General features: G+C 35.0%; 1 protein-coding gene across 1 annotated transcript; it reads right to left on the bottom strand.

Annotated features, from left to right (window-relative positions):
* Positions 1 to 7,845: 7,845 nt before the first annotated feature.
* On the bottom strand, positions 7,846 to 17,934 carry Smp_174790 (hypothetical protein; the record flags this gene model as incomplete). Its single annotated transcript, XM_018799048.1, has 2 exons — positions 7,846 to 7,979; positions 17,895 to 17,934. The coding sequence occupies 2 exons, from the start codon at positions 17,932 to 17,934 to the stop codon at positions 7,846 to 7,848; spliced, it is 174 nt and encodes a 57-aa protein (XP_018650875.1).
* Between the last annotated feature and the right edge of the window lie 1,052 nt (positions 17,935 to 18,986).

Below are 18,986 nucleotides of genomic sequence, written 5' to 3'. Positions count from 1 at the left end.
TTTACTCAAACGAATAGTTCCACGGGATATATCGACCTTCACTAAGTAATACATTTCAGCTATCAACTTCTCATTTTGACCAATAGGAAAGAATAAACAGTTTCTTATCGGTTATACAATAACACCATCTTTAAACAAGATTATAGTATTTTCCCATATTACTGTAAGAAAAAGCTTTCATTCCGCTCACAATCAAGAAGGCTAATAATCGACTGTCCTATTTAGTTCCTAATATACTGACCAAATACGTTAAATTCTTTATAAATAATTTACGTAGATCATTTTGCTCCCTGAAATATTTTGATGTACGATGCAATAGAACTGTTATAAACAAAGTACACTTTTTTGGTGGAACATCAAAGTGTATAATAGTTAATAAATTCGATAGTTTCTTCAAATGTAAATACCTGGATATAACTTTACCTTAAACTAATCGTTTTTGGGTCATGGATGTTTTGAATGTAATTTTAGAACTTATTTAAACTGTCGAACTTTAAAATTAACGAAAGAATATAAAGCTATGTAGTTTGATTTGATAGAAGTATTTATTCAATTTGAGTTTAATACTTATCTACTTATCTATTTCACTCTGTTATTTGGAATTCCCAAACAACGGTATGATACTCATGTCAATAATCCCACTTCAGATTCGTAACGGTTTATAGACTTTCATTGATAGTATTTTTTTTAAGAGTCTGTATATAAAAACTTAATTCGTTGACTCAAGCATCACAATTATTTTAATGTTATGTTTTTGACCTCTAGAATTCATTTAAATCTTAATCTCACTTAAGAGATTAAGTAGTAAACAATGGCTAAAGAAATTATAATGGATATTTTCGTTTTGTTTAATGGTATATATTCAAATTTTATATTTCAATACCCTGTAGCGTTAAGTGGTAGTCTGTTAAAAAAGGTGCTTTGGTTTTAAAGAATCACGGTTTGTTAGAAACTTACTTAGCGTTACGCAATCAGATAAGAAGGGGATACAATAGTACGGAAAATATTTAGTTCCAAGTGTTTTATATATACATGTATAATCGTTCCGGGACAGTTTAGATCTTCATTTGTACATTGTTATTTGTATGGTTTTAACGTGAATGAATATTCTTTCTTAGAAGTTTTATTTCTTATTCATGTAGACGTTAGAAAAAGATCTTGCCAATATACTTCTTTTCTACTATTGATTGATCACTGAGGAGTGTCGAATATCATGCTTGTCTAGTTTTAAGTTGCAATGTAACCACTAGCCTAAGTGACTGAATATTACATACACTATGTTGAGGTGTTAGGTAATTTGAAGTAGTTAAAAGGTTTTGTACTAACCGGTACATGTCATCAAGGCACACCTGCTATGTTGAGGAGTCTGATCCCCCTTGTGAGATTTGAACGTATTAGTTGAATTGGTCACTACTCAATGATCAGTCACTTATGAACATCTCATTCCTACAGTAAGTCAGTTATAACCGAAATAACTCAGAGATAATTTCTTAGGCTGCGAAACTGAGTGACGAGTACTTGAGTCCCACAAGGTGCATCAGATCTCTGAAGGTTATATTTCCTCCTTGTTGACGGGTACCAATTATCACGAAACCTTGACCCACAGTTTCTTCTCAATTTGTCAACTACATTCAACCACATAACATATATATTTCCTATTTTATTGGCATATCATTGAATCTCTATCTACTTCTTTACTCTGTTTTATTGTATATTTCTATTATTAAACATTACATTTCATTTCAATATCTTATTTTACACTGCACAATATAAAACGCAGGTCAGCAATGTTAACGATTTTAAGGTCACTGGAAACGTATTAATTACAGAAAATAGTTAATACTCAGATATTTCTGTTGTTATTTTCTCATAATATATTACGTAACAATGATACTGACAAAATTGTTGTTCAACGGTGTAGTTTATTTAACATACATTGGCTACTTACTATAGATAGAATGTTAAGAAATACTTCAGTTAATACACGATATACTGTGTATTTCTAATCCATATACTCGGTAAATAATATTTTACTTATTAAGTTAGATAATAGCATTATTTATCATAGTTTAAAGCGTGAGTCAATTGAAGCTAGACCACCATCGAAAACCTGGAAGCACTGGATGGCCGTTTCGTCCTATTATGGGACTCCTCAGCAGTGCGCATCCACGAACCCGCTCTCGCGAGTTTCGAACCCAGGACCTACCAGTCTCGAGCCGAAGCCCTTAACCGACAGACCACTGAGCTGGCATCCAACGGTGTTAATGTCTAACCTCAACTGATCCACGAAGTTGAGCAACCATTCACCAATTGTCTTCAGTGAGTTCCTATCTCACAACAGACGTGGTTTTGAACTTCACTGGTCACTGGGTTCGAATCTCGCGAGAGCGGGTTCGTGGATGCGCACTGCTGAGGAGTCCCATAATAGGATGAAACGGCCGTCCAGTGTTTCCAGGTTTTCCATGGTGGTCTAGCTTCAATTGACTCACTCTTTCAACTATGATAAATACTAAATCTCCACAAAACCCCTTCTGATAATAGCATTATTATTATTAACACTACCATATGAATGTGTTTTCCTGACTGCTATATCATTACAACCACTGACATTTCGTTACGTGATGAAATGGAGCTCTTTCTTTATTTGTAAAAGCCAATAGGGTATAGTGCTCTATATGATACCGTATTTTGCATATGTGAAACAAAGCAAATATGGAAGAATGTTACGAAAAGCACGTAGTATATTATTCAGTTATTAAAGCACTTAAGTGAAATATTAATGATAATGAATTTATATCTTACAATATTTAATTTGTAAAGCATTAACAGTTTAATTAATAAAACTCACTTTATCATATGGCAAAAAAACAAACATATAAGTTTTGTTATTTTACTATTTTTCGACATTAGTTAGTTGTTTAAAAAAGTATTTGAATTCATGAGTTGATCTAAGCTAAACCACCAATGAAAACCTAGAAGCTCTGGAAGACCTTTTCGTCCTAGTATGGGGCTCCTCAGTAGTGAACATCCACGACTTAGCACGTAGGAGTCCTATACCTGGACTAAACGGACATCTACTGCTTCCAGGTTTTCAATGGTAGTCTAGTTTAGGTCGAGTAATGAATTCAATTATTAAAATTACTACAATCTCCACAAATCCTCATTCTGATTAAAAAAAGTAGGCAAATGTTTGAAAGTAGTGTTGGAATTTAAACGACTAATCTATCTGATTCGATCAAATGCTTTGTTACAACCTATCTATCTTTAACTACCAACTGTCACTATATCTTGAATTAGTATATTTGTTTTATGAGAAAAATGATAAATGATCATATACTACGATGATTGTATTCAATGGAAAAAGAATTTATTTTTCTAATTCGTACTATCTTTTTTTGTTAGGTTCACATTCAGAATAATCATTGTATAATTACAAAGTACGGCGTTTAGATGATCTACTGAATAGTTTCAATGTATCAATATTCTTTTTAATACAAATAGTTGATGCATCTGATTTAGCACTACTAATAAAAATACTGTTTGCAAAATGTTTTTATCAGTCAAAACGACTTTTTTAGTTTGGTGATTTACAATATTACGACAGTGAGTTATTTCTTCATCAAGTATAGGAGTGTGATTACACTGAGTTAAATTTAAGTATATGATAATTTTCTGCAGACTGGACATATTCCACATTGTTTTCAAGGAAACATTCTTGATAATGAAGCTTGCCGAATTCTGTTTAATTTCATTTGAATACTGTGAGATGAAATGATTTCTTTTCGCACAAATAAGTTAGTCAAAATATAGCTGTTCACACATTAAGCTACCTGTTAGAATGACTTATTAGTTCCTACTTTACATCATATGAATTATGTAAATGTGTCTTGAATTGGATAAAAGTTGTCTGATTTTGATTTTTGTCTTTTTTCTCGCCGTTTTTTTCCATATAGATTACCACAAAATTTGCCGCTCTTTCTAACAGGCCACTTAAAGTTGTAATATTGAATCATCAGTCAACTTAAATATTCATTCTTTGACATACAAGAAAGTAGATAAAGCAGAAGACACATGGAAATTAGTAGGAATTAAAAAGGTGATTTAATATTTCTTATCGCTTACATTTTTTAACCAACCAGAAGTTGAAAAATTTAGTTTAATTACATCACATAATTATGATTGCTGGATTTGGTCACCATATTACTAAGTATTGCGATGGGCATAAACTCTGGGTCGTCAGTCACCTCGCAGTTTTCGATTTTGGTGTTGGTTAATAATTTGTTACGTAATAAGCAGCTTATTAATACAATGCTAATTGAATTTCTTTTGGTCGATTGATTCGGTCTTGTAAAAGCAATTACTTTTGAATTCTGGACATTGTCGTGTATAAATTGTAATTCTAGCCATCTTATGTTTTCCGTTAATTTAACCAATCAGCTTAAACATCATATAACTGGTTAAAGGAAGGGATGGTCTGTCAAAACATACAGTCTATTTGGGAAAGCCTGCTAATTTGAATTTACAATATGTATTGTATTTTAAATACGTTTGTTACTTGGAAGAGAAAGCAGATTCAACAATTCTATTTTAGTAGTTTGATATCGTCTGATAAATAAAAGTTACCAAACACAAGAGCAGTTGACCTCATTTCAGATAGGTTGTTGAATAAACACTATATTATATTCATACATTGTTGATTTAACACCAGATACAACTAATAATTTTAAGGAGGAAGTTTATAGAAATGTCAAATTAACTTTATGGTTGGTAATACAAATTCCTTCATTGGACATATTCCGAAGAATTAATGGTTGAAATGCTAAGCAAATTGTTTGGCCATAGTTCCGATTCACTGTTAACAATACTTCGACATTGCATTTAAGGAACAAAACATATATTTGCAACGAATCCATAGGAAACTTGTTTCTATGAACTAGCGGACTAGCCTTCCCTATTAACATATATTATCTACTGACCATAGAATCATGAAGTGAAGCAAAGTGTATGTCTAATCTTGTATTTGTCCCGTAATCACACAAAATTCGATCGAAGTCAATCAGTTTAAGTAATAAGCACAATTTAAAATCACAACTACAACAAAAGAAAAATGTTTCGGAAGACGATGGGAGAATATTCAGTGATTTTCAAGAATAGTATTATTTCGTGACTCTCACTATCATACGATTCTTCATTATATTATGAGAAAGATTTTGCGACTGACATAATTACAGAATGGTTAAAATCTTTTTGATTTTCATTGTTATCCCTGAATAACAATTCGTTTACTTGATATTACAATTGAAACCGATTGATATTACTTGTTTAAGAATAGTCCATACGAATGTTGTTTTTTTCTTTCCCAACAACCAGTACTTACAACTGGTAGATATTTTCTAATGATTTCTAGTGTAAAATGATAATGACTCAACTAACCAATTCTTTGCTAAATTTATTATGTCTAGTGTTAAAAATGTTCAATAATTTATTTAATATAATCCCCAGATAATGAAAACTTTTATGATAAAATGTACCATAATTAAGAATATTCATCTTCATATTGTTAGTCAATTTCCTTAGGACTTTCATTCTCCTTTAGTGAAGCATATAATCTTTTCTAGTTAGACGAAGGATGATACAAAACCCTGTAATAGGGGTAAAATCGTTGAACATAAACTCTGCTTTTGTATTTTCAAAGTAATTGGGAATAATAAAAGAATTCAAAGAAAGATTTTTGTTCTGTTTGAAACTGGAAAAAAATTAAAAAGAATAAGTAATTATACAACATTTCTTGCTTTTCAACTGATATTCAGGTTACTTCATTTCAAAGTAAAAGTTGACTTCGCAAAACACAAAAAATCCACTGAGTTAAAAAAATTATGCTGCAGACGAGTATCATTTAGGTTGAGGCATAGTCCATAGATTATTGCTGGTTGCGTCCGATCACCACGTATAACAGCTTCATACCATTCAACTTGAAAAAAATGAAACATCCGCCCACTCATTCTAACATGCATGTGTTTGTTCTAACTACTATTAAGTTAATAATCATATGACAATTAAATGTGTCATTTTGACCTTACTGATTGTTTTGTACTTATTCATATAATTAATTATGAACGTTTACCCAAATATATCTTCGCGTAAATGTGAATGTTTGTATTTTTGTCTATATTATCCTATAAAATTCATGAATAACGTTGATTCACACAATTCACAGAGGGATTGATTGTTACACCAAATTACACAATCTACGCTTCCTAAAATCTCTATAGTTTATAGGTTTGGTCTGCTAGTGTACTTTATCTGGAACACATTTATCCCAAGAACATTTCGTGTCAGACTTTTGTCGAGTGGATTTTATTATACAACTAAATTAGCCTATGAAATACATGAAACTAACAGGGATATAGATCAACTGGAGTCAGCTTCTATTAAAGTTCAAACCATTTAGACTGACGATCACATTGGAACATGATTGGTAGCAATATGGACTAGACAAATATGACATTCCTTACTCCTCAAGAAACCAGTAAGTCTAAGTAAGTGTGTATTCACTAGTGGCTAACTTGGAGAGAAAACCTGTATAATTAAATTAAATCGAATGTAGGATATCATCACAACAATGACAAACAAGCAGAGATATAATTGGGGTTTATGGACAGTCAAAAACAAAATAGTTAAAGTATATTGGTCCAAGCCCTATATGTTTGGTTTCGAAATTATCATGTAATCAAAAAAAATAGTTGGTGGATAAATGAGTCAAATAAATAGGCATCTGAAGTTTTTTTGTCGCCGAAACATGAGTATTTTTAGGCTTAGTCCCACGAAATCTAAGACTGTTCGAACTCACATGCTAGTTAGTTAACTTGAGGGGCTACAATCCAAATATTTTGTCTCAGCCAGATGATGACCGACTGCAACTTCGAGCAAATAAAGGGTTTTGAAGAATGTATATTGAATCTTAATTAAGCTACTCATTTTACCATATGTAAAGCATATGTTTTTTCATATAATGGATTTATAATATATGATGTTTAATAAAGTAAATAAAGGGTCATTCAAAATGATGAAATGGATTCTATTTTGTCTGAAATGTTATGTTCTCGATGTTTTCTAGTTAATAGAAAAAAAAATGGAAAGAAATCAACGCTGACTTCTTTAATTCTTTAGGAAAGCAATCTTAGTAAATTTGCCTCACAAATGTCATGCAAAGTTGTTATCTTAATGATAATATAAATTTGTAAGTGCTGTATTCTCTAGTTTAAATATGTGACAATAAATGTCACTAAAACTTGTGTTGAGAAAATTATTTGAAAGTATAGTTAAGAAATTTCTCAACTAAACCATTCACGTTAAAGAATAAAGCACTAACAAAACACCTCTAAATGTTTACATTAATACGAAGTAATAAATAGTACTTCGGGACTAGAAAAAACAACACTAATAATCATATAGCGATTTCTTCATAGAATTGAACAATTAGTGACATTTATACTTGAAGTAACTCATTGAATGTATTTATTATTTTCATGTACAGGTTAACTAATTTTAAGGGATTCTATTCAGTTTCATTGGTAACAAAAGAGGATGATTATATATCTTAGAATTGCTTTTCTTTTGCTAGTTTAAAAGCATATTCCGAAAATATCTGAAAATCTTCAACAAAACATTTGATATATAAAACTTTCAAGTTTGGTGAACAAGAAGTAACTCAGTTAGCTCTTAATTAAAAAGGAAGGAACGATTGAGAATGACTTTCAGTCATGTTTATTTTTATATTATATTTATGGTATATACGTATGTTGGTTTACTGAGAAGGAAAATTAATTTCTGATCTATGAGTTGTTATTTTTTATAAAGTAGATTCCTTTTATTCGAGGAGGCAGTTTTTTCTGAGTAAGAAATAATCATTTGATCGCATTTCAGATAATCAATAATACGGTCACCATATACATAATATTTTTTCATTCTAACGGTTTCTGAAATAATACTTTTGTTAACATATCACACCTGCAACCACATTAATCCCTTAAATGTTTTCTTTATATCGAACAATTTCCGATAGTTTACGCGTTGCTCATACATGACAGATGCTTCCTTCGATAATCACTATTGGTTAATACAGAAGTAGGCTGAACGAAAATTAGGAACAGACAAACTGAAAAGTGACGTCGGTCTATAAAATTCATTAAATGATGATCTTAAAAACGTTGAAACAAGTAGACTACTTGGTTATGGTCAGCGCAATGACCACGACCAGTTGTTGGAAATGTCGGGTTGAATGACTTACAATCGACCACAATGTGGCAGATGAAATCAATCTTAGATTCTGGGCTTCAGTGTCTCACCATGTGTATTCCTTTATCATCTTTTCGGAATGTTTTATTAATGCTTAGTCGATTTAATTATCATCCGACTTAGATTTTTTCCATTTTCTCACTAGTTATCCTGTTACTTTCATTCTGTCGTGTTAATATGATGTGACAAGTTGGTTAGCTTGTAGATGGTGTCGAGTCTCAATTGACTATGATCACCACTAAAATAAGATTACGCGCCAGAAAACGACTTGGTTCCTTCGATAGGTCAAAAACCAGAAGGCTGTAATTGATCCAGATAAAGTATATTTATTGGCGATCTCCTGGTATCGAAAGAATACCGAGACCTGCCAAAGGGTACAGGCAAAACGGCAGAGCACAAGAAAGTTCTAACGAACAAGAAGGACGATGGAATGAAAAGTGATTTTGATACAGTTAAACAAAACGAGTACAGTAAAACAATCACTGGTACAATTGGTTATAATAATAATTGTTTCCAATATACCAATCGCGTTCTTGTCGAGAAAAGCAGGTCACTACGAGCTCCACGTTGATTATGGCTCATAGATTAGTCTCATAACTAATGGTTTAAATTTAACCTGAAAAACTTATTCAATAAATTAAAAGTATATTAGTTTTTTTCATAGAATTTAGTATTTTCTTCTGTTAAACGTTCTTCTTTAATGGTTACCTCCATTTACCAAACTTGAGGGATGAAGTGAGGAAAATCAATAGAATAAAGTATTCCGTATAAGACATTTAACAAATATTGATTCATCAAAACTAGTCAATAAATAAACCATGTACAAATGTTCCTTGTTATTTATATTCTTGTTTAATTTAAATAAATGTTTAAATACTGTGACTTAACTAACTTGAAATTTATACATTTTACAAAGTGTACTTTTCATAATAAAAGAAAAAAACAACTAAAATTTCACAATAAAATTAAATCTCAATGTATTGTATGAATAAGAGACAATACTTTATTGCTTGTTACTATGAACTAAAACAGATATATATACACTTCGTCATTCGAAACTAAATTTCTTATGGTTTTTCTATCCTAGCGCACGTCATTTGTATACAGATTAAGTTTTGAAAGAAATGATTAAAATACCCGATTTTGTTAGACATTTTTTGTGGATTGTTTAGTTCAAAGCAAAATTAGAGTGTGATGTTAAAAAAATATTAATGTGTTGTATATGAGGGAACAAAATCTAAATGATCAAATAGTGTGGGTTGAAGGGACTCAACGTAAATGAGAAAGAAAAATGGATAAATGAAGATTTATTTGACATAAAAACTATGATAATTAGCTTTTAATATACTCAATCCTTTTCAATATGAATTTATATTCAGATTTGTTAATAGATTAAATTTTGAGAAATGATAACTAAGTCAACTTACAACTGAATAAATCAAACCTATTCACATGAGACTGAATGTCGCAATTACTGAACATTTATTAAATTATAATTTTGAACCTATCGTACTCACTACTTTGATGATAAGGTCTTGTATCATGTTCACTTGAATTTTCAACTATTTCAGATGTAAAACTGACAAAATGAATGGCAATTCTGAGAATACGGTAAACTTCCACCAGGCTATGAAAATAGCAGCATGATTTACGGATGCCCTACTTTAATTTTAATTTCATAGGAACATTTGTGAATATAAAGAACCAAGTGACATTCCAAAAATTATAACTATTGCGTTCAGTCAATTTCTATTCCAAACTAAATACTGAAGCTCAGCATGGGAACATGTGCTTTGGTACACCTTCAATCTTAAGTACAGGTCACTTATTTACCAATTATCACGTGTTGAAAAATGCCAAAGCTGGAAAAAACCGATTACATCGTTGGTCGACGGGCTTGGCTCCAGCCTTAACAAGATACTTATAGGTCATTCAGAAGTGCTTATATATATATATATATATATATATATATATATATATATATATATATATATATATAATCTGATATATTTCTGGATCTTTTGATTTAGTGTTTAATATTTTCTTTAGAAGTTATAGTAGATTTATTTCTTCCATGCAACTTTCGATTACTGTTTAGACAAATATTCAGTAGATGTAATCTGTAGTGTGGTCTATCAATATGAAAATATATATATCCACACCTTGAGAACTATTTAAAAAAAGTATGGATGATTTATCAAACGTGTAATTTCCTATGACAGATTTTGACAATTATAGTGGTGGCTAGCATTGGCACCCGACCGTTGCTGCTACCTTGACGTGGTGGTCGGGCTTGCCTATCGTGATGATCCAATCGAGCTATGCTGGCTGGAATAATCGTTCCTCAAGGTCCTACCATGCCAGACAGGTCGGTTGAAGAGCGGTAAGACTAAAAGCAGCAATCCCAAGGTCCGAAGGCGAAGTCGTACTGCTGACTGTACAGAGGTGTGAAAGCAGTAAGGTGTTTCCTTCAGACAACCAGCATGACAGCGATGCTGCCTTCCCACAAGTAGGGGTGGGGTTAGAAAAGGTCGACCCTAAAAATGCACACCTCGCCTTATCCCACGGATTTCCGTCTCCGGCGGTAAGGACTTTTGAAGAACGGAGCTAACACGTCAAAAATCCCCCACAAAAAGGCCGTGCGTGACCGGCCTCAAGCAGTTGTCCCTTGGGCACTGCGGTCACGCTCCCAGGTCGTTAAGACCAATACTAATCCAACTTCTTTTTCAGGTCCCTCAAGAAATACCCTTCCACGGTGTGGGCAGCCGGGAAGTGATACTAGCCCTCATACCCTTAACTGCACACGAGACCAAGTTGGTCGCTTTCAAATCCTTCCTACACCTAATAACTCTGTTATCTCCACGACTAACCCTTCCAACGTCCTTTTATCACCTCGCATCGCTAGGGCAAACGATTCGAGTACACAGAACGTTATTCCTGGTCTCCTGAAACCACGCTCTAAACTACATATAGGAACTTTTAATGTCCGAACATTGTGCCAAATAGGACAACAGGCTTCCTTAGCTAGGACTCTAGAATCTTACATCATCGATGTGTGCTGCGTCTCCGAAACGCGCATACAAGATCCGAGTAGCGTCATTCATTTGACCGCACCTAATCAAAATAAAGAACCATCTCGATACACGCTTCGTGTATCTGGAAGCCCTGGTGCTGCTTCCCGTGGCCTCGCTGGAGTAGGTATAGCATTAAGTCCTAGGGCAGAACTAGCTCTTTTAGACTGGATCCCAGTAGACAGTCGTCTATGCGCTGTCCGACTAAACGGATCAGTAAGGACTCGGAAAGATAGGGACACTCGTCGTTGCCTCTTCGTTGTCTATGTCTACTCTCCCACTGACTGCAGCTCAGACGATATAAAAGATGAGTTCTACAGGAAACTTTCTGACCTTCTCCGAGAAGCTAGGCGTTCTGATGTAGTAATAGTAGCAGGTGACTTTAATGCTCAAGTAGGTAAACTAAGTGAAAGGGAAAGACACCTGGGAGGATCTTATGGTGTCATGGCGAAAAGAACAGATAATGGCGACCGTCTGTTGCAGCTATGCTCAGATAACCGCCTATTTCTTGCAAATACTAACTTTAAGCATAAGGAAAAACATCTTTTGACATGGCGACCCCCGAATTCGTCCCAACGTTGGACCCAATTAGATCACATCGCTATCAGCCACCGATGGAGGGGCTCGATAGAAGACTGTCGCTCATTCTGGGGCACATGTTTAGATTCAGATCATGCTCTAGTGCGAGCACGTATCTGTCTGCGTCTTACTGGTCGTAGGAAAGACACTGCAGGGAAGCCTCTAAGGGTTCTACTTAATGATAGGCAAGCTAAGAATATATTTCAGGAACAACTAGAAAAACAGTTAGGCAGCCATGTAAGTTGTGTCCACCCCAAGGCAGCGTGGAATGACATCCGAAAAGCTGTGGAAACAGCAGTGATATCCGCTAGTAAGGTAAACCATAACGTTAGGGAGAAACAATGGATCTCGGCAGCATCTACCGCACTGATAGATGTCGTAAACTCATCCCACCTGGCTCTGAGCATAACGAAGAGCGGAGTCAACTTAAGCGCAGGCTTATAAGAAGCCTACGTAATGATCGTGAACAGTGGTGGGTAGCGAAAGCAAGAGAGATGGAAAAGGCAGCGGCAATAGGTAACAGTAGGCAGCTATTCAGACTCGTTAAAGAAACCGGTATTAGGAACCCGAATATCAGTGAAACCATCTCAGATAAAGATGGGCATATTATTCATTCTCAATCCAGGAGATTGGATCGATGGGCAGAACACTTTAGGGATCAGTTCAACTGGCCTTCAGCCACACTTCAATTACCCACGATCCCCAGTCGTCCTGAATGGCAAATTGATGTAAGTCCTCCAACCCTCTGTGAGGTTGAAAAAGCTATAGGAAATCTGAAGCGAGGGAGAGCCGCAGGCCCTGACAGGTTGACCCCTGAGATTTTTAAAGATGGTGGTCCAGTACTAGCAGTGAGATTGACTGAGGTCTTAGGTAGAATCTGGGAACTGGACGTAATTCCATCTGACTGGTCCCAATCACTGATTGTGCCAGTCTATAAGAAAGGACAAAAGTCCTCCTGTGACAATCACAGAGGGATCAGTTTGACTAATATAGTGTCTAAAATATTAGCTTCAATAATACTAGGTCGCCTAACCAAAGCTCGTGAAGAGCAGACTAGAGAAAACCAGGCTGGTTTTCGACCTGGACGTGGTTGCATAGACCAGATATTCACCCTACGTTAGGTTCTAGAACATAGACATACATTTAGACGTCCCACAATAGTAGTATTTCTTGACCTTAAGGCGGCATTTGACTCCGTTGATCGTGAGGTTCTATGGCAGTGTTTGTCACTGAAAGGAGTACCAAAGAAGTACATTAACCTCATAAAGGCTCTCTACTCGAACACAACTGGTCGAGTTAGAGCCTATGGCGAACTGTCATCAGAACTGATTACCACAAGTGGCGTTCGTCAGGGCTGTCCACTCTCCCCATTCTTGTTTAACTTTGTCATTGACATACTTTTAGAGATATCACTTTCATCAGCTAAACCTCCAGGAGTTGAACTTTTACCAGGAGGCTCACTTGTTGACTTAGAATACGCCGACGACATAGTTTTACTCGGTGAAGACGCTGACAACATGCAGAGTCTTCTGACCACTATAAGCAACTATGCAGGCATGTTCGGTATGCGATTCTCTCCCTCGAAGTGCAAAATGTTACTTCAGGATTGGGTTGCAGCGATACCTGAACTAATGATAGGGAGTGAAGTAGTTGAGCGTGTAGACCACTTCACTTATCTTGGGAGTCTCATCAGCCCTTGTGGTCTGGTATGTGACGAAATCTCAGCACGGATACAGAAGGCTCGTCTAGCTTTCGCCAACTTGCGTCATTTATGGCGTAGGCGAGATATCCGTCTAGCAACCAAAGGACGGGTTTACTGTGCAGCAGTTCGCTCCGTCCTACTTTATGGCAGTGAAACATGGCCAATAAGAGTAGAGGATATTCGTAGGCTACTAGTGTTCGATCATAGGTGTCTTCGAAGCATTGCTCGTATATCATGGGACCACCGGGTAAGTAATGCAGTTGTTAGGAAACGAGTACTAGGTAGGGATGGCAAATCGATTGATGAAGTAGTGAAACTTCATCAGTTGAGATGGCTGGGACATGTGTTACGTATGCCCGACCACCGACTGCCCCGACGTGCAATGTTTCATGGTGTAGGAGTAGGTTGGAAGAAAGCTAGGGGTGGCCAGACCAAAACGTGGCACAAATCAATGAAGTCACTGACAAGTGGACTGGGCCATGTTGGTAGGTGTAGACTACCTGGTTGGGATTCGCGTGATGACAGCAACCGATGGTTAGAGACCTTGAATGACATGGCTCAAAATCGTTTGCAATGGCGAAGGTGCATCCACTCTTTGTGTTCTACCAAATTCTAATCTTCTGAATTCCTCATGTCTTTATCTTTTTCTCTTTCCAAATTTATTTCACTGTACTATACTCCTTCAATAATTTCTTCAAACCCTAATCTTTTGGATTTCTGATTATACTCCTACTACTTCTACCACTATGGGATTTGAATCGACAACTGCATCTCTGTGCTAATGTGGTATGGCAACTCGAACTGATGTACGTACGTACGAAGTTCTACGTTGTGACTGACTGACTGACTGACTAGCATTGGCATTTGTTCATTACGAACATCAACACCACAATCCAAGCACAACTAGAGAAGTCTTAAATAAAACGAAACGCACGTCGTGAGTTTCACTGTTAACCATCATTCCGATTTTAATTAAAATTTGTGACTAAATGGTAATGTAGAGGAATTCCACATAGTCTGTACATATACCAAAAGAGAGTGGTCAATTACAACAAATAACATCAACAACAGAAAGACTCAAACACCTACAAATTTGGTTTTAATAGTTGAAAAATCCGCATCGAGTTCTCTTAAATAGGGAATATTTGAGTGAACCATTGTTTTCATTCGCAGTTATAAATCCATAACCACTATATTACAACGGCTAAAATAAATTATATGTATGAACATTAACATTGACTGGGGCTCAGACGCGTCAAGACTATATTATTGGTAAATTTGATAAAGGTCGTTTAAAAAAGGGGTAGGAAATTTCGTCGTGAAGAATGAAGATAAAATCAATATAATAAAACAGGTCACGTGATGATGCATGGTGGGAGAAATGTTACGCCGGAAATAATTCGGAATAATATTAATCAAGTAGTACAAACATGAAGTATAATTAGGATAACGATAAGAAATTCATATGAACTGAGATGAATGTGCAGAGAAACAACGGAGCAGAGCAGAGATATACACAAAATAAGATCGGGGCTAGGTAAGGGTCCATACTATGTGACTTTTATTTATGGGAAGACCCCGATCGTGTGAGGTTGAATATGCCACTTTTAGATACGTGAGTTAGGTTTTTGGGAGTTGATCTTGATTGCTTCAGCTATAACTTTGCTCCATTCAGGTAGACTGTTCGGGACTTTATGTAAAATAGAGACAGCTTCTACCAGATGAGGACAGTGCCAAAAATAGATTAAATGAATTATTTTCCCAACCATATCAGGACGCTCGAAGTATGATTTATGTAAATTGGTGCAGTTGAACTGGTAGAATATGTTTAAAAAGCCCATCGGTACCTTTCCGTCGTGCATTTACGGGTTCGACTGAAAAGGTAACATGCAGCGTGTTCAAGTTAAATTTGCCTGGACCACTTTTAGATTTGAACAGTGAAAGTAGTCATTTTACTTCAAAAATGAGTGGTTTTATTTTGAATTATTAAAGTTTACCTCAAATTGATGGAAATAGAATCAAATAATAATGTATACTTGTTACTACAATACTCTAATTTTATAAACACTGCTAAAACGACTACGAAATGAGTTCAGAGCTATATCTCTCAGCAATAAAATCAGAATGCTAGGAAAAACTAGTTATCGGTAATATACACAAAATTAGTTATTTCGAATGAGTTAAAGTTAACTAAAGGTCACTCACAGACTGTCCACAATTCTTAAAAAAAGATATTCCAACTAGTCGATTTGTATACTGACTATATATTCGTGACTTATATTTAGTTAAATCTCATCAGAGAGATAAAAAAATTTCAAACTGACTTTAGTTCATTGTGGTACCAAATAATTATACACTAGAAACATTTCAACGTGGTGCTGCAGTCTACACACAGCGATCTAGTATTCAGAAATCGTTTATCAACCTCTTAACTGACGTAGATATCACATTACGCTAATCAAAGGTAATATTAAACCAGAAAACCTTTAAAATCCAAGAATCAGCGACCACTAGAAAAGTAAGAGAGACAAATCCGACAAAATGGGTCAGAAAAATGCAGTCCCCTCACCAATATATAACTTTATGACCACCCAAAATACAAAATAATTAACACACATATATAAATACAGACTGTAGCCTGAACCAACGTAGGTCAAACGAAATTCGGAATAACGGTCTGCTTTTTAAAAGTCAAGTGTCTCAACAACTTAACTAACTTAAACATTAATTCAGTCAATACAACAAATGGTTCGGGAGACTTCATTGGATTACACTACTATAAATATAATTTATAGAAGCTAAAATTCCCAACCTTACCATAAGCCAAAACTGTTTATTAACATAAATAATTATGAACACAAGTAGTACTCGAGGAATTTCTCGTCAACAACAGTAGCACGACACTTACACAATGTGAAAGTCAAACATTAGTCCTGACAGATAGGTTACAATTTCATCGGAGAATGGATGACCTGAAAAAGCTCTATCCTATTCGTAAAAAATGAAGAATATAAAGTTGTTAAACCAGGATACGCTTTGGATTGCCTTCCGTTTACATAAAGAGGGCTAGTATAAGGAGACAATTATTAGCCCTTTGTAACTGACCTGCTTTCGGGAAATATGGAACTTTACAAGAACATATGTTATTTCCTGTATCAATATCAATTTATTGGTGATACGCAGTGACTGGTCATTTGTACGCTGTTATCTAAAGGTAGATAGAGAGTAATGTTTGTTTTCCAGCCACTCGTCAAATCGATTCAAAACATCCTCTCAGGATCTGTTATACAAGTGAAAATTAATTATTTTTTTAAATGAAGCTGTTTCAGTCGCTAAGATGAAGTACTGTGAATGGCAAAGTTAATTACAGATGCTGGGGGTCAATTAACTAGTTATCATATGGAAGCTTGGGAAGAATAAGGAACTACTAAATATAGTAGATTTAAGCAGTCTACATAAATCAACAGAGACAATAACATAACTCCACTATTCGCTCATCAGTCCTTTTAGCATACAACCTGAATGTTATCATTTTCTGTGTGCACATATATATACGGCTTAGTAACCTTGTAAAATGTCAAACTAAACCACTTACTTCGTGTTAACTATTGGTTTACCTAATCGAAACAAGAGGATTATATCCCAACCAATAAATCAAATTCACAAAAGAATTATTTAGTATGGTTATGCAAAACATAAGAAATCGAAGTTAATTCCGTCATTCACTAGAAACAATGTCCCTAACAATTACTTTTTCGAAGTGTTTTCGTGAGTACTAATATCATTAATTCCATTACGTAGCAATAACAAAGTATATGTTTATCAGATAAGGCTACAGCCAATCCTCTTCAAAATCATTTATTCTCCCTAAACTCGCACCTTTCTTTTGAAAAGAGAATCAAGAGCAACTAGCAAGGCTTCGTCCCTTACTTCAAATCAATTTCTTTTATGTTTTAAAATGATGTGATTGATTACCTAATTTACTATCAGCCAACTATAACAAAGATGTATCAGCTCTAATCTTAATTGTCACATAATAATAGCTAATAAAAATGCTATTCTGTTCGTATATTCAGCTCAACTTTTGTGCAGGTTACTAAATAAGGTACAAACAACAGAACAGATATAGGGAAAAAAGTACGTAGTTTTGTTGTCATACAGTTATTCAATTAGGTATTACAGGGAAGATTAAATAATTCACAAAATATGGCCTAGAAGGACTAAAGAAATAAACTAAGGATTACCACCATTTTTTAAATAATTTATTCGTGCTGCATCATACATCTAAAGTGCCAATGTTTGTTTGCTTCGACCTTACTGTTTGCCTTATGGATGATATAACAACAAATGGGGTTACAATTAAAATTATTATGTGGAGAAACAACACCAGTGGTAACATCGTAACATTCACCATATTCCCGTGGTTGTTCGACTCTGTTCTGTTACTTTTTGTTCCAACCCAACCCAATTTTCTAACCTACAGAGTGAGCCAGCAATCTCGGATTAACAAACTATTGTAATGTAGATAATTTACAGTTTGATCAGTAGGCTCTTCACTACCTAGCAATCAAAACCTCACTTTAACACCGGGAAGATCTCTAACATATGGACAAGCAAAGCAACACCAAACTTCCTAAAACACTGCAACCGCTTGACTGGTCAACTGAAAAAATCCCTAACGGGAGGGAGTTTCGGTCTGGAGGTATAAGGTACTGAGTCTCAAAATCGGTCGAAATAGTTTAGTCGCATCGATTCTCTATATTTCTCTTAAATTTTAAGTAAATTCCAATTTATACTTTCCGTCTGTTGCGTTAGTACTGTTTATACAGTGCTTAAATTTACGATGAATTTGGTATTAATATCCCTTTCGTTCGTTACCAAGTCCGTTAGTTCCATTCCTTGTGCAGCAACTCGAAGTGGTACACAATAGACCAGGTCTCATGTTGATGACTGACTAACAGGAAATTAGAAGTCAGCTTCTTAGCGATAACTATAGACTAAGTAAAGCTTTTCAACTCACAATATTCAATTGGTGACTCCTCTTGTAGGTACTGATTAGGAGAGCTGTAACTCGATGTAGTGTAAGTAGAGATCCCATAGATTAATAATATTTCCCAAGGTATCCCAAAACACATCGTAGCTGCCGCTTATCCATGAAATCCTCAACGTAGAGGGAAAACTGTGAATGGTTTTGAACACATAAAATCTTGACCACTTTAATCGATTCATGTTTAAAATCTTGTTGCTTGGCCTGGCTTCCCTAGATGAAGCTCTACAACCTACTTCCACTAATAATCATCATCATATCCGAATCATGATTCACAGAATTATCTGCC

Source organism: Schistosoma mansoni, chromosome 3 (genome assembly GCF_000237925.1).
Source record: "Schistosoma mansoni strain Puerto Rico chromosome 3, complete genome".
Taxonomy (NCBI): Eukaryota; Metazoa; Platyhelminthes; class Trematoda; order Strigeidida; family Schistosomatidae; genus Schistosoma; species Schistosoma mansoni.
This window is presented reverse-complemented; position numbering and strand designations above follow the sequence as displayed.